We start from the raw sequence: 15273 nt of genomic DNA, 5'->3' as shown, positions 1-15273 counted from the left end.
GGCTGCACATCAACTCAATCCCAAAATAAAAAGGAAAGGAAATTATACTTGTTCCAAGAATTCCGAAACCGGGTTCGAAACTTCACCACGGAAGCCTATCTACTTACGTTTGCCGCCGCCGTTCGGGCCCGGACCGGTCGGGCCTAGCATCGAGCCCTTGCTCCAGATCGTCCGTATGATGATGACGTAGCACGCCGAAATGATGAACGCCGGTATGACGAACAGTGAGGCCGCGACCCAGCACATGTACACCTGCCACCGGAACGGGTCGCCGAGATCGATCCAGCACTGCAGCTGATCTGCCGTCGTTTCGTAGCGAGATGGGGATAAAGCGGGGAAATTGGAAGTAGATTGTAAAATAAAAAGGGTACTCCTGCACCCGCAAACCCGCCATACTCACTCTGTATGGTGCGCTCCTCGTACAGGTAGAACATGGGCGATGAAAAGACAGCACTGAAGCCCCAGGCGGCGGCCACCAGGCGACGGGCACGTTTCCCTGCAACGCGATGGAGAAGCCCAGTCGCCCACGTTGGTGAGTGGTGGTGGTTTGGAAATTGGAAAAGCGTAGCGAAGGGAAAGTTGTGGTTAAAAATAAAATAAAATACATATATTTGCAAAAGAGCAAGGGGAAGCGAAACGGTATCCGTGTTACTTACAGCAGCCGGAAAAGTTCATCGGGTGCGTGATGGCGTCGTACCGGTCAATGCTGAGGGCGACCAGCACGTACGTGGACGCGTACGTTACCCACACCTGGACGAAGCGGATCAGCTTGCAGGCGACATTCCCCGCCAACCAGGAGATCGTTATCCGCTGCACGATGTCCGTCAGGACGCTCAGCAAACCGACGCTAAGGTCTTTGGGAAAAAAGACACGCGACAAGCGGGTGGAAGGAAACGGACGTGAGCGTGTTAAATAAACCAAAGCAACCAGGCTTTCCCTGTCATCGTTTTGCGGTTGCGGTGTACGATTCAAACGCGCAATCGATTGTTTGCGCAAACCGACAGCGTGTTGCAGGAAGGATCAAATTAAATCGGACACCATTCCGACACAAGGTGCTGTGGCGGTAGCAGTAGGGATGTGGTGTTGTGATTTGTGAAGCAAGTATTTGCCGAGGCTATAAAAATAGCCTCAAAGGGTGGAGGTATTTTTTCCTGCTTTATCATCCTTTTTTATAATCGCAACAACACAAACGATACAGTAGCAGGGATAAGGTTGTCATGCGTCCTTTCATTCACTTCAGGGAACCATTGAGGGTGTTTTTTCTGGCAAGCAGCACACAATAGGGAAGGCAAATACTCCTCACATTGAAATTCCCATCCTTGCATGGCCCACTCACCTGCAATTGCAAGCTGTTTGATGAAAAAGTTCATTCTCGATTTACGATTTTTGTTGAGAAACAGCGTCACCAGGACGGCAGTATTGCCGAGCACGATCACTACAAATAATATCCATAATACTGCAAATTGTTCAGTCTGAAAAGAGAGAGAAAGAGAGACGAAACGATCAGAGAAAAAGAGGGAAATTTACCCAAACTGACAATCCATCGATCATCGCTCCCGCGGTGTAAAGTGTTTCACTACTACTGCTGACGTGCGGCGGTAATGATCCTGCTGGGAAGCATGGCAACCGGTTTTCCTTCCCCCCTCCCCCTCCCAAGAAGCAAACGGTCACTATTTTTGAACACACGTGACAGACAATAATCTAGTCGGCGGTGGCTGGTGATGGCTCAAATATCGTGCGGCTCACTTAAAATCGCGACCTGGCAAACGTCAAATGTCAAGCAACACTGTCGAACACTTGACGAACGTGTGCGGGTGTGTGTGGGTTTGCATGTCGTTTTTTTTGTCTCATCCTGTCTGTTTCGTTTCTTGAGATATAGGATGCTTTAGAAAATTGGTTTTCTTTTTGTTGTTGTTGTTGTGAGCTTCACATTGAAGAATTGAATTGACGGTTTAGGGATTTCTATCCACCCCCGTGTGTCACAACAAAACAGATGAATGAATGATCTCGCTAAAAGCGGGAAGACTTTTCAGTGTGTGTGTGTGTGTGTGTGTGTGTGTTTGTGTGTGTGTGTGGAAGAGGAGAAAGGAGGGAGAGGGTTGGGTGGATGGTGGTTCCATTGAAATATGGTTGCATTTGTGTATGTAACGCTGATAGAAATTGTGGCATAACGTACATACACGCTAATTGACGTTGAAGCGAAATTCGTTGGAAGAGTGAAATATGTAAATTAAATAAAAATGAACACATTTCCTTCTCAAAAAAGCAAATAATAGCGCTTTACGTAAAGGCGTTTTTTTTATTTCGTTGCCTTTAAATCCCTCCCAAACGCATCCCTTATCCGAAGCGCCCACACGCTCGCACAGCGCTTAAAAGCGTGCGGATAATTTAATTTACACAAGCACTTCGATTAAATGCCAACTGTAGCAAATCTCGTCAGCTACCTTTTACGCGCGAGCGCGTGTAGTGTAAAATGCTCCATTAAACGAGAGCTGCACACGCTTAATGGCGGGTGGAATTGCATTCTAATCGATCGAGCCACTATCCCACTATCCCACTTGTGGGTCAATAAAATTGCAATAAAATTCACTCCCCCCCCGCATGGAGTGTCCCATCGCTCGGGATCGCAAGCAAGCGAACGAAAATTAGACGCCCCATTTAACACCCAACACGTGGTTGATTATTGCATGTGTGGGGCGTACCCGTGCCCGTGCCCATTACCCCTCTGCTCGTGTGTCGCATCCGCGCGTAAGCACTTTGGTGCAAATGAGCCCTTTAGCGATTGAACAGTGCACAACGAAGCAGGGAGAGAACAGAGGCGGTGAGTTTGAAGTAATCATCATTATAATAATCCTTCTCCGCAGCACCACCAGCACCACCAACGTCGGGCACAATGTGGTCGATGTTTTTCATTAGATGAGGAGCTTTCGTGCTAAATTTGGTGAGCTTTGCCTGCCCATTACGATCCGTCCGTCCGCATTAGCATGTGTACGCGGGGAGGCGCATGGAAGCGCATGGCAGTGTGCGGCAGCAGACGCAGGGAAATGGGCAGCAAGCGAAAGGTTACACTCATTTAGCTTCGGCGTCAAGCACCATTCTAGTGGCATCTCGGCCGTCTCGGGACAATTATTGTAATGAGGCGAGCGGTTTAACGAATCAATGGCATGTGTTGTTGTGTATTTTGATTGATTTTAATGAGTCGCTTTTCTAATGCCTGATTGTTTCAGCCTCATCGGAGAGATTGGGTGTGTGGGTAGGAAGGGAACGTCATATTGTTTTGTTAAGTGATGGTTCGGACCAGTGGGATGGGTTGGATTAAATGAATCAAGAACGTGTTGCTGTTGGAAACCTTATGCGGTTTATTGGTTGAAGTGCATTATAAGGGCAGTTTGGAATTAGAATTTTCCATTAAAGCACATGGTGAATTATGCGCAAGATATCTTATTAAAGCATGTTTTTGACATCAAATCATCGTTGCTAGCATCCGTTGTACATCGCTAAACTTACAAAATTGAGATATTTCATAGAAATATTTATCATACAAGATGAAAGTTTCACGGCGTTTCATTGATGTTAATAGAAATTTTTGGAATATGCCCACAATGTTCCACAAGAGGTTTTGCGTGTTGCTTAGTTGCGGTCGGATGAAGCAGTAATTAAATCTCCTGGAAGTCCATAAAAGTACTCTTTATCGTTCAATGTGCTTGCACAGCAGCAATGCTCTTCACTCGACTTGGCGTTGATTCAACTTTTTTAATCAAAAATTGATCATTAAGAACTTTTCCCAGTGCATGACCGTTCGTCGCTGGAATTCTTCTCGCAGTACAAAAAGCAAGAACAATTCAGTGCTTGATCAATAAGAAAAGGTCTGGAAAATCAAAAAAGGCCATCAGGATTCTAATTTGAACCTTATATATAACCTTACAACCTGTGTAACATTAAATCCATAATTACATTTTATTGCAATACTTTTCTAAAATACACACAGTCATAAATGAGTTTTACATGATTGAGCTCGGAAAGATACGATTACTTACGATGTTTGTGTCGTAGCCACCAATCACTAATTTGACCATTAACGCCATCTGTGAGTAATTTTGCACACCACGAGCAAGCAATTGAAGAAAAAAAGCCAACAGTTTGAAAATCAAATTCAAAGCAATTAAAAGATTATTTGTCGCTCTCTCTCTTTTTTCTGTATCAATTTCGTGTTTGCCCTCCTACCTCTTCCCCTCCCATATCACCAACTCCACCACATCCATATGGATGATGCCGATGGTTCTCTCCACGATAGTGCACGGCTCGACGCCGCTTGCTGGAGTTTAATTTAATTCCCAGTCAAAACGACGTGCCTCACACCTCGCGCGCGCACGGAGAGGGTCGGATGAAACGGTTTCGCAAACGAGCACGGTAGCAAGCCTACACTTGTCGATTGGTTTCGTCGGACGAGCATACATATGCAAGGCCGACGGGGAGTGCACGGGGAGCCAGGGACCGGCTACCGTCAAAAAGGGGAGTGGAGTGCGCACCGCACCGATCTGGCCCGATCATATCGACGCATCTGGTGGGCCCGCCCCGTTTGGCCACCCGCCGTGCGAGCCGGGGGGAGCGGGTGGCGCACAGGAGCAGTAGCATGTAACGGTGACAGGTGAAGACATGTAACTGTAACTGCAACTCACTGCAGCAGAGCAGTCCCCATACATGGGCACTTCGCATTCTCATAAATAATTAATCGAATCAAAATACCTGATCGTTGCTCCCCTTTGGGCTGGGGCACCCCGGTGCGAGCAGTTGGGCAGCGTCGCGAGCATCCGTCATTGGCGTATGGCCGCCCCAATCCCCATATCGGTACACCCGGGACCCAGTCTGTACAGTGAGGGAAGGCAAAGGTACAAAGGTGCATCAATTTACCGACCGATCAATCTAAGACGTTGGGGTTCAGGGCGCTCGTGTGCAGTGTTTGACTCTGCAAGCTTTTAGCACACCCATCAGTGCACCCTCCTTTCTGCCCTTTACTAATGAGCCAAACTTTATCAATTAATTGGCAATAATTGTACCATTTAGCACGGGAGCCATACTTTAACGCTCCTTCGCCGTGCAGCACGAGTAGGGGTGGGTTCCGTATGCTGCAGGGAGCAATGGTGCCATACGCTACGGTAAAGCACGCAATAGTGCAGCTCTTGAAGGCTCTAGACCCAAGGGTTGCATTCGGTTCTGCCATAGAATGCCGACAGACTGAGCGGTGGCGGCCTGGGGCGCTCTTGGTTACGCGGCGCGCTCGAACGCTTTCGGCAAAACATGGCGTGCTGGCTGGCACGTGCTGCTGTCCAAAAAGGGGATAATGCTGGCCCGTTTTTGAACGACCACCGGCATGGGGTGAGGAGCAGAATGTCCAGCACCAATTAGGAAGTTCGTCAGCGGAGCGAAATTTACAGATGTCAGGCTCGACACGAATTACACCACACCCGGCCGAACATTGTGGTCGGGTGATGTTTATCCGTCACTCTCCGCGGATGGCGCAAAACCGTTTACATAACGCGAATGAATCTACACGCACGCAGAGACGGTTAGATCGGTGAAGCATCATCGGTTGGTTTTGGGGCGGTGCGGCTGCTACTGCTTCTGCTGCTACTAAAATGTATCCTCTCTAACGCCGACATTGGATGGCGAGCATAGGGGGCAGAGGCTGTCCATAAGCGTCGTACGAAATGACACCTGTCTGCCGTACACGGCGTACAATTAGATCATTTTTACGTCCAAAACAATACGCAGCCAAGGTTGAAAAACGCGATGCGAAGCGGTACTGATGACGGACAAATTGTTGCACTCAGTATGGGACACAGCCTGTGTTGGAGGTGTAATTTCTGTCGATGTATTTCCAGCATAAAAGGTTTTGCTCCAACTCCATAAACTGTACCCACAAGTAGCCAATCGTTTATTGAGTCGATCCTGGCGTGGATCGATCGAGCGAGCGGAGAGATGAGTGCTTTGTATCGGGTACAGCTCTTTCACTTTCATCGCTCATTTTTATGGCACTTTCTATTTCGTTTTGGGGGGAGAAAACAAAGCCCGTCCATAAACGTCAACCTCATTCTGTCGAGGCATAGAATGAAAAACCCCTGCACGCAATGCTGGGGACGGGCAATTACGCTTCCGTTCCCTCGGGAGTGCAATCAATTTTATGCGTACGATAACACATAAAGCGTCCAAACATGCTTTTGCTCACAAAACTTTTTTCGCTATGCCAACTTCCTGGCCGGTCCGTTCGAGCAATGGTTCGGATAGGCAAGCCCACCAAGACAAGCACAAAAAAGAAACAAGCTATCATAACAAACATTGTGCTCTGCTTACAGGAAGAGTATGCTCTGTTGCGTTGTGTTCCCTTTTTTATGCGTCTCCTCTCACATCGTTCATAAATCAAAGGCGATTCCAATCGGATGCGATAATTCCATCAGTACTTGACATCCGATCGCTTTCGTGCGACCGATTAGAAGCAATTCCCGCGCGGGCGGACGAACACGCCTCGCCACCCGGAGCGGTCGAATTAAGCGGCACGGTGTGTAAGTGAAACTCAGAACAGGACCTTTTCCGATGCTCCCTTTTTTTTTTTTTTGGAATCGACGGAACGCCTTCCAAGAACTCTCCGTACACTAAGATTCCGTAAGATGTTGGGAGAAATCCTTGTTTGGCGTATTGCAAAAGCACGCGCACATCACAAAGAATCCCGCTCTTCCCGGGAGAATGTAGGCTTTCGGAAAGGATTTCTCGGATATGTTGAGCCATTTATTTACTTGCCTGGTTTGCTCGTTCCCCATCCCCATAGGTTTGGGCAGCTCAAGCAAAACACAACACAAGCACATTCTACGAAATGTAATGAGAGCAGTGTCTGAAGATGGTGGATGCTTTGCAACAACATTCGTATGATTGTATCGTGCAGGAATGATATTGCTGAAATGACGGGACAAGTTCCGCCGTGGCCTCAATCGGGGAAAGATATTGCCAGGAAGGGTAGAGGAATATTTTTGCCAGTAGTCCGGGATATTGTCTATTACTGGGAAAAGCGTTTGTTTACTCTATATCACTCTAAGCACGTGACCTTTGACTTTCGAACAACAGTCCGCACGAAAGGACGTCTGATGATGGGCAAATACTCTGGTTTGAGTGTTTTCAAAAGCTCCAATGAGTATAAGTAAGTGCATTGCAGAGCCCGTTTTAGTGTTCCAATTTAACGTACCATTGGAACGGCAGGCTGCAAATGTTCTGCATAACTTCTACCAATAAACTCTACGCGTTTGTCCGTTTTATGTGGCCTACATTTAACCTTGCGGTCCTTCAAAAATATGCTCCAAACCTTTCGAAGGCGTACCGGACCGTTTCCCTCTAATTTTTCACGTCAACTTAACTTTCCAACGCCTGCCATACCAGGGACCTGGGACGGCCATGGCCCCTTCACAGCCTACTTCTCTCTGGGTCATTCGTCATGGCTTGTTGAGTTCGAACGCAGAACCACCCAAAAGCCCCAACGATTCAACCAGCAATATCCTCCGGCGCCAGCCACCAGTAATCATTCCTGCTGAATGTGGTCCAGGAAAACCAACCAACCAGCTCCAACAAAAAAAAAAAAACAGTACAACAGGAATTCATCCCTAACTGTGACCCATTTGTCAACGCAACCGATACGATTCATCAGAACCGGAAGCAATGATGGAAAAGCGGTATGTGTGTGTGTGTGTGTGATGACTTCAATTCCCATTCGCATGCAATTTCGTACGTGAAGCTGCGTATATTGTAACGGGGAGAAGAAGAAGAACAGAAAAAACAGTACAATCATCACCCCACCGGATGTGGAACACCAAACAAACCCACGGAAGACGTCCCTCGGGAGCAGGCCAAATGTTTGGTAAGACTTCCCCTTGGAAATGGGTCGCGCACGGGCGCACGGGAAATGGATGGGAGTCGCACACACACCCAGGCACACACACACAAACCAGAGGGACAGTTAAAATGAGAAAATACGGCACACGCGGGGCAGAGGGCGATCATTATAAGGAAAGTTCGCAACGCAAAAAATAGAAGAAGAAAAAATGACATTGCATCAAACTGCGCCTTAGTGTGCCGCTAAATATAATCATAAATTTAATGTCTCCTTTTTTTGTTTTGATCGCAACAAAAAAATCGCACATTTGAGCACAAAACGAGGACATGCTGGCTGGCGCTAACAAAGAATTGCCGTAAAACTTCGGCCCATTTGGTGGACGCGTCACGAGAGCAAGAGAGAGCGAGAGCGAGAAGGAAATAGGCGTTGTTTGCAAAACCGGACAGATCCTTTCTACGCATCAACACTCGCACACCAAGGAGTGATGGCCAAGAAGGAGGAAAAGAAACACACATACACACACACACACAAAATGTAGGTCAAAGTATTTGAAGACACTGCTAGACAGGGCTGACAGCCTACTGGCAGGGCCATTTTGGCGAGCTAGCTCGGTGGTGGTCGGAATGCATGGCAATGGTTTTGCCAGCGGTATGCCCCAATCATCAAGCCCTTCTGTTCCGATGGGCAAGTTTTATTATTTGATATCGTTAGCTGGTGCCTTTCTGCTCATCCGCTGCCATCCTTCGACATTCTTTCGAACGGCTTTTGCTACGGCTGGGCTGTGCGGCGTTCAAATTCAATAACTTAGGTTTTGTGGTTTTCGGTTTATTGATGCATGTGAAAACTTGTGCACTTTACTGCTGTATTCATCATGCTAAACGAGATCGAATCAATGCGAATCGCGCGATACACGTCATATTTTGTTGAGAGCAAATTTCGATCACATGGTTGCTTTCGCGGTTTCAAATAAGAAAACAGAAACAGCAGCAACCAAAAACCCATTTGCTCTTTTTTGTGTAGAATTCCAATGCAAAATAAACAAGAACATACGAAGCGTTATGACTACCATTGCTTTAAACTCTATTTCATTTCCATCTCCTCCATTACCTCTAACTGCATGCCTCGGTTGCCACATTGCTCAAAATTACCCCACAAAAAAGTAAGGTTCAACAATTCTGCCACCTCCATTTGGCAAATAGTTTTACGAGACCTATTAAACAAACGCTTACTTACTTTGCCAGCCAACCATTCCATCGCTCACAACTGATTATTTGTCTCACAAACACACACACACAGCCCTATGCTGGCAGAATGCACAAACGCTATTTATCTCGTCGACGATGCGGACGGGTCACATCGAAAGTGGCTCATATTTTCCAACCACACGGCCACGTCCGTTCGCGAGGCGTTTGCGATGAAATTCCACTCGAAGGAAACCATTAGCTGTGTGCAGTTTTGCTTATCAGCTCATTCCAGCGACCATTCTCATCCCCCGGGCGCTGGCAGCATCCGAATCCGAGAACCGTACGTTGTCACAACAGCAAAACAAACTCAACAAAAAAAAAACAAACGAACAAACATCAAACACAGATACGCCAATGTGTTAAAGTCATGGGAAAAGGAGGCGAGAACCATCAACACCAGTCAAAGCCCGGCGAGGGAAGGAAATTCGCCACACCATCACACCGGTACGCGGTACGTACACAATCGTACAAGGTGTAGCCAGAGACACAACACGAACACGGGGTGAGAGGGAGCAAAAAAAAACCCTCCACCTCTAGTGAGCGACGCAGATTTATGAGGATCGATCGTACGGGGCAAGAAAAGCGAGCAGTTTTGGGACGATTCGTGTGCGCCTGGGCCCGGCCACGTACACGTTCGTTCATCGCGGTTCGCCTGTGTGCGCACGTCGTGTGCAGCGGTAAGGTTATGACAAATTGATTGACTAGCTATCAGATAAGGGCTGCTTTTTCATCCCATCCCTCTCCCCCGCTACTATGGTCGTATTTTACCGTTGCTGGGCAAGCGGTGCACTATTCTCAGTCCGCTCGTGGTGCCCGAGGCTGACCAAAGGCGGTACCGGGTTGTGCTGCGGATGGTTCACGCTTTTCGGACACAGAAGTTGCTTCAAACACCGTTTGCCCATACGAGGGCAAGTACAGCACATTAGATGCGTTATGCCCATTACGAGCACGATGCACATACCTACGAAACGGTGGTTTGCACTTGGGCGGCACCGTTGCCTGATAAGTTACTGGCATTGATCTACCTTGTTATAAAATCCTGTAACAGTATTCTAAAATTGATTTTTTTTTTGTGTTGTGTAGATCTAAAAAATGTTTGGGGTTTAAGTGGTTGCATACTTTCAGGCGCCTTCGATCATTCGGAAAGTATGCGATCCGCTTGACATAAGCTCACTTTCTAGGGCATTGCGCTCGGTTTGCTTCAACATGGTTTAAAACGCTTTTTCCCCACAACAAAAACAGAGCCAACTGAGGCCCCGCATTTCCCACGCACCTATCAATGCACGGCAACCGATCAGCCATGGATTGCAACACATGTACGACACCATACCGGACGTTAAGGCACGTCTCCAAGCCGTCGACAGGATTGACCGCTCATTGCATCGCTGCAGCGAGCATTGGCGAGCGGGGAAGAGCAAAAAAAAAACGAAAGAACGAGCAATTTTATTGAGTTATTATACGATAATCAGCTTGATTTACTTGTAAATCCACGGTGCTGTTGGTGCTTAATGTAGTGATTATGTACGGGCTGTCTTGCACGCACGCCCGCTCCATCCCGATCCACCCTTAGCGTTGGCATCCGGACACGTGCATTAGAGCACGTACCGATGGAGCGAAGCGCGACGTACCGGATTTTTCAGAGCAACAGAGCTTACACAAGGGCCGAGTAAATGGGCGCTTTACTCAGCACACAAATAGTAAAACAGTGCTAACGATTTTGCAAGGAAGAAAGTGCAAAAACCTGTTGCACGCTTCATCGTGCAATCCAATATTCGCCCAGAAGCGACTTAGAAATATTTTATCTTTGCAATACAATTTCTCTCCTTCGTTAAGCTGCTTCAGGATATCCTTTCTTGCGGGAAAATTTGAGACACGCAAAAAGTGCAACCAAACAGACCGGAACGCCCTATCCCAACCCATTAAAGTAACGCGAAAGGGAAAATGGATCTAACAAAAAAAGGATGCATCGGCCAAAGGGAAATAAAAAAAAAAGATCGCGTAAGGTCATTTAATTTAATGGCATCCTAAATAAAGCTCTCTATCTAAACGAATTATCGGAAGTGGAAGCAACCCGCCACGTGCCGCTCCTTGGTGGCGCGTATGCGATATCTGCCATCCACAATAGGGCAGCATGGGGCTTTAGCAGTGAGTTAGGGAAAAAAAGACACCGTCTCAATACATCGTCTCATCGTTCAATGGGTAGCAGCAGCAGCAGCACAAAAAAGCGAGCAGCTGAATGTGAATCAGATGCGTTTAATTTCGTGCTTATTGAAGCACAAAATGATTACTTTCGCTGATAAACGTGGCCTCTGCAAGCGAGAAGGCACGCAACCACGGGGTAAAAGGGATAGCGTCGTAACCCTTTTTGTTGTCGCTTGCTGCTGTTGGCGGGTTTAAACTGTTGAAGATAACTTCAAACAACATTGCCCCAGCTGCGATGGATCACTTGCCAGGGCAGTCTCAGTGGACTAGCCAACCCACCGGACGCTTAAACTCAAAACTACATGAAGACGTTACGATTCACAGGCAACCCCAGACCAGACGCAAGACGCACAAGGCAACTATCGATATCGCTAAAGTTAACACACACACACATTTTAAAGTTCCAAATTATGGGTTACCGCTCCCGTCTTACCAACCGATCCGTAATTAGTTGTTCGTATCCCCAAGACACTAAAGTTACATTTCGCCTTCGCTGCAACAGTTGTCGTATGTCTTTATGTGTCTCCCATGCTCATGTTACCACTAACTCTGCCACTGTTTAGCAGTAGGTCCCTTTCGTGGCTCTCCCTTCCCACGACCACGTTCTACGACTGATTATCGCCATTTCCCTGATAAGGAGCGCGGAGATGATGATGTCCATAAGTCCTAGTTGCTTGCGCCACCGACCTGACGCTAGCAAAACGGAGCAAAAGTGCTTACCACAGTGCTGCTTCGGGCGCACTAACGAGGGGAGGGTACGAACGGTTCCAGAAAACATATGGTCCTCCGCCATGGTTGCGTGCGCCATTTTCCTGCCTGGCGGGTGAAAGTTCAACACCGGCAGACGGTTTGGTGCAGCAAGTTCCAGCATTGTACCGACCTCGCATTTACCATTGTGCCGATAGTAGGTCAAACCGCGTGCCCTTTCGTAGCGGGCCGGACATTTGCAAACCATTTTCGCATCATGCTCCGTGCGGACCGTTCTTCAGTTGGCTTAAGTACTTGTCTGCCCCCCAGCCCCGGCGAAGCACAGGAAGGGATAAGTGAAGGGCCCACCGGGATAAACGGGTCGATAGTGTAACCAACAGATGGGACGATGATGATCATAATTATCATTTTCTATCGAGCACAGGCACATACTTTAGCCGTCGTGCGTCTGACAGTAGGAATCGGTCCGTTAAACGGGTCGTCGTCGTCATCGTCGTCGTGGGAAGCGGTCGAGTCGGTCGGGTCTTTGAACTAGTGCGGCTGGCTGCGGATGGATAATCTATCGGCCGGCGATGTCTTCGGCGCCATGAAGCTGACGGTAATTGCTGGCAAATGTGATACATCGTGCCTCGCGGATACGTGGGGATATAGAACATGGGAGCACGAGCTACTTGAAGTGATCGTTCTGATCGTATACTTTGTTGGAGCATCGGCACAGACTGTTGTTGAGTTGAAAGTGCTTAGATATCGTGTGAAAATATTAGCAAGCAATGTTTTAAAACAAAACGAACTTAAACAGGAAACTCATTTTCCATCGCACACACATCGCTATTTCATTCGTGCATTGCGCAAGAGCTGCGGCAAGGTTCAACGAAATTAAGCACGATTTCACGTCTCCATCAAAACCCTGATGAGCTCTCCAAACCGGCTCACTACTGGGCGACTCGGCGTCTTACCGCTATTACATCAACGAATCCGGCCTCGAATGAAAATACGAGAAAATGATGCTTTGCTTGCGGTTAATTGATGCCGGCCCGGTGATAAATAGCTACACACATGCTGACGCAAACCTAGTCCTCAAGCGCGCGGGCACATTCTTCGATTAACCTTTTCCCAGTAGGCCACCAGCGCTACCACTATCGCCAACACCATCGCACTAAACCACGAGGGGCCAGTATGGTATCGTCTATGTGTAGGCGGCCGTTAGATTCTTTCCGCGAAATTGATGCGACGATAAAACGAAGCGCATCGGTTGAGGATCATTTTTCCCGCTGGCTGATCGAACCGAAACCCGGCGGCGTGTTTCGCCGCGTTTGCGACCCACCGCTAGTTTACGATTAAACAAATCGATTTACGGCCACTAAATAATACACTTAAGCACTGAGCGAACGCGCCTGCGCCTTTGCTTGTGTCGTTCCTGCCATCTTGTATCGCCGTATCCATCGCCCGGTGCGATTACGACCAACTAATTTTGCACCCGAAAGGCCTCGGCTTATGTGACCTGATGGGCCGGGGAATCGTGCGGTAACCGGAATCGAACGGAGCTTGCTTTTAATTGCCAAAGGGTTACTGCCGGTGTTCGGTGCCGGGCCGACGAATCGGTGGTTGTAGCAAGAAAAAGGCGGTGGAATCTCACCACACTCCCTTCCCCTATTTCTTCTATTCTGGGCAAACACAGCACGCTGTTTCTAAGCTGGCAGTTTTATGTGCATTATTTACGGCAAACCGCGGTCAAGCGGGTATGTGGGCAGTGGCTGGAAGAAACAGTGTGGCCTATCTGGTGGTGTTCGAATTCGCGATGATTTGTATCGGCGACGGACTAGCCATAAGCGCACAGATGATGGTACTGACCTATCCAGATCGTACGCTACATTAGCGGGAGGGATTACAATAATAGAGCGATTCGTGCTCTGACTACCGGGCGGAAGATTTGAACCTTCCAGATTCTTCTCCGGGCTGTTTCTGCTTGTGATGATCTATAGTTGGTATTAATTCGTTTGATGGCAGCAAAAAAAAAGAAGTCAGTTTTATGATATGATCGATATGCAACAATAAACTGCGCTATCTGCACAAACAAATAACGCTTTGTACAAACGTAATGCAATGATATATTCCTATTGGAATGTATGTATTCCAGCATAGGAACAAGCTAAAAAATTGGTACTGCTGCTATTTTTGTTAATTTTGTCTTGCAGATTGCATACTTTCCATGACCCGCTTGCCTTCAAATATGCAACCAACTTTGCAAGGTTTAACTAAATGACTTTAATTAGATGGTTTTTGTAAGACCTTTTTTCCCATCTATAACGTGAATACTCGTTCCATGTCGCCTTTAACATCTGCTTGGCTTCAAGCAATAAACCCGCTTCGCTTTCAGCACCATGTTTGTCATGCAAATTGGCACTCGTCTCTTCAAAGACGCCGGCTTCCCTGTCACACATAATCGTAAATTATTAATTAATCTAAGCGCTTTTGACTGGCCAGCTATTGCCAACCTTTACAATAAAAGACAACCAATCTATTAGGACAGACCATCTATCATTGATGAATGCTTATTAATATTATATTACAACCTTCCCCATCGCATGCTGGATTGGGGGAGAAGACAAAAAAGCATCTCTTAATAACAACCAAAACAGCACCCGCGATTTATGGTTTAGATTTTGAATGCATCCTGATTTATGACACCACACAGCACTGGGGACACGCGGGCAAACATTTCAATTTCGATTGCGCGTCGCAGAAAAGCGAACGGGTGGGAAAGCTAATAAATTGCCGGTGCAATAAAATATGTCAATCGAAAATGGTAAAATCAATCCGAATGAAGCGAACTTCAGCAATGGGAATGGTGTAGCGGGACGGTAAAATATTGTCCCGCTCGTAAAATGTTCGCCAGACATGCGACCAGACATGCATATCTTATCGCGAGAGAGAGAGATATTAAGCTGCTAATGATTTGTTGCTGTCAAACTTGCCAGGTTGGTGGTGGGAAGAAGGCGCGTTTATTTTGTTTGTCTGTTTTTGGGTTGTGTTTTTGTAAAACAAAAATGCACGAAGGGTGATGTATCCCCGTGCAAAATTTTGAACGGAGAAATTGAATTTCTGAACGCTTCGCATTGCGAAGGCCACAGCAACGTTGGGTCTGGTATTCTGGGAAGGTCGGTTGGGTACGGTTTGTGTTTTGTGGAATATACATAATTCGTACACAAATTCCTGTGCCCCCGTCCATCGAAAGTTTAGGGA

General features: G+C 47.3%; 1 protein-coding gene across 3 annotated transcripts in view; it reads right to left on the bottom strand.

Moving 5' to 3' along the window:
- The window catches only part of LOC120907222 (cardioacceleratory peptide receptor-like), a 49710-nt gene that overhangs the window by 3033 nt on the left and 31404 nt on the right, over nucleotides 1-15273 (bottom strand). For all 3 annotated transcript variants that reach the window (XM_040319052.1, XM_040319054.1, XM_040319053.1), the window contains 4 exons: nucleotides 1337-1472; nucleotides 657-854; nucleotides 401-496; nucleotides 108-299 (listed from right to left, as the gene is read on the bottom strand). In XM_040319052.1, coding sequence (XP_040174986.1) covers nucleotides 108-299; nucleotides 401-496; nucleotides 657-854; nucleotides 1337-1472 — 622 coding nt within the window. The remainder of the gene's footprint in view (nucleotides 1-107; nucleotides 300-400; nucleotides 497-656; nucleotides 855-1336; nucleotides 1473-15273) is intronic.

The sequence above is a fragment of the Anopheles arabiensis genome, chromosome 2, assembly GCF_016920715.1.
Source record: "Anopheles arabiensis isolate DONGOLA chromosome 2, AaraD3, whole genome shotgun sequence".
In the NCBI taxonomy this organism is placed as follows: domain Eukaryota; kingdom Metazoa; phylum Arthropoda; class Insecta; order Diptera; family Culicidae; genus Anopheles; species Anopheles arabiensis.
The sequence above is the reverse complement of the archived record's forward strand: the minus strand, read 5'-3'. Positions and strand labels throughout refer to the sequence as shown.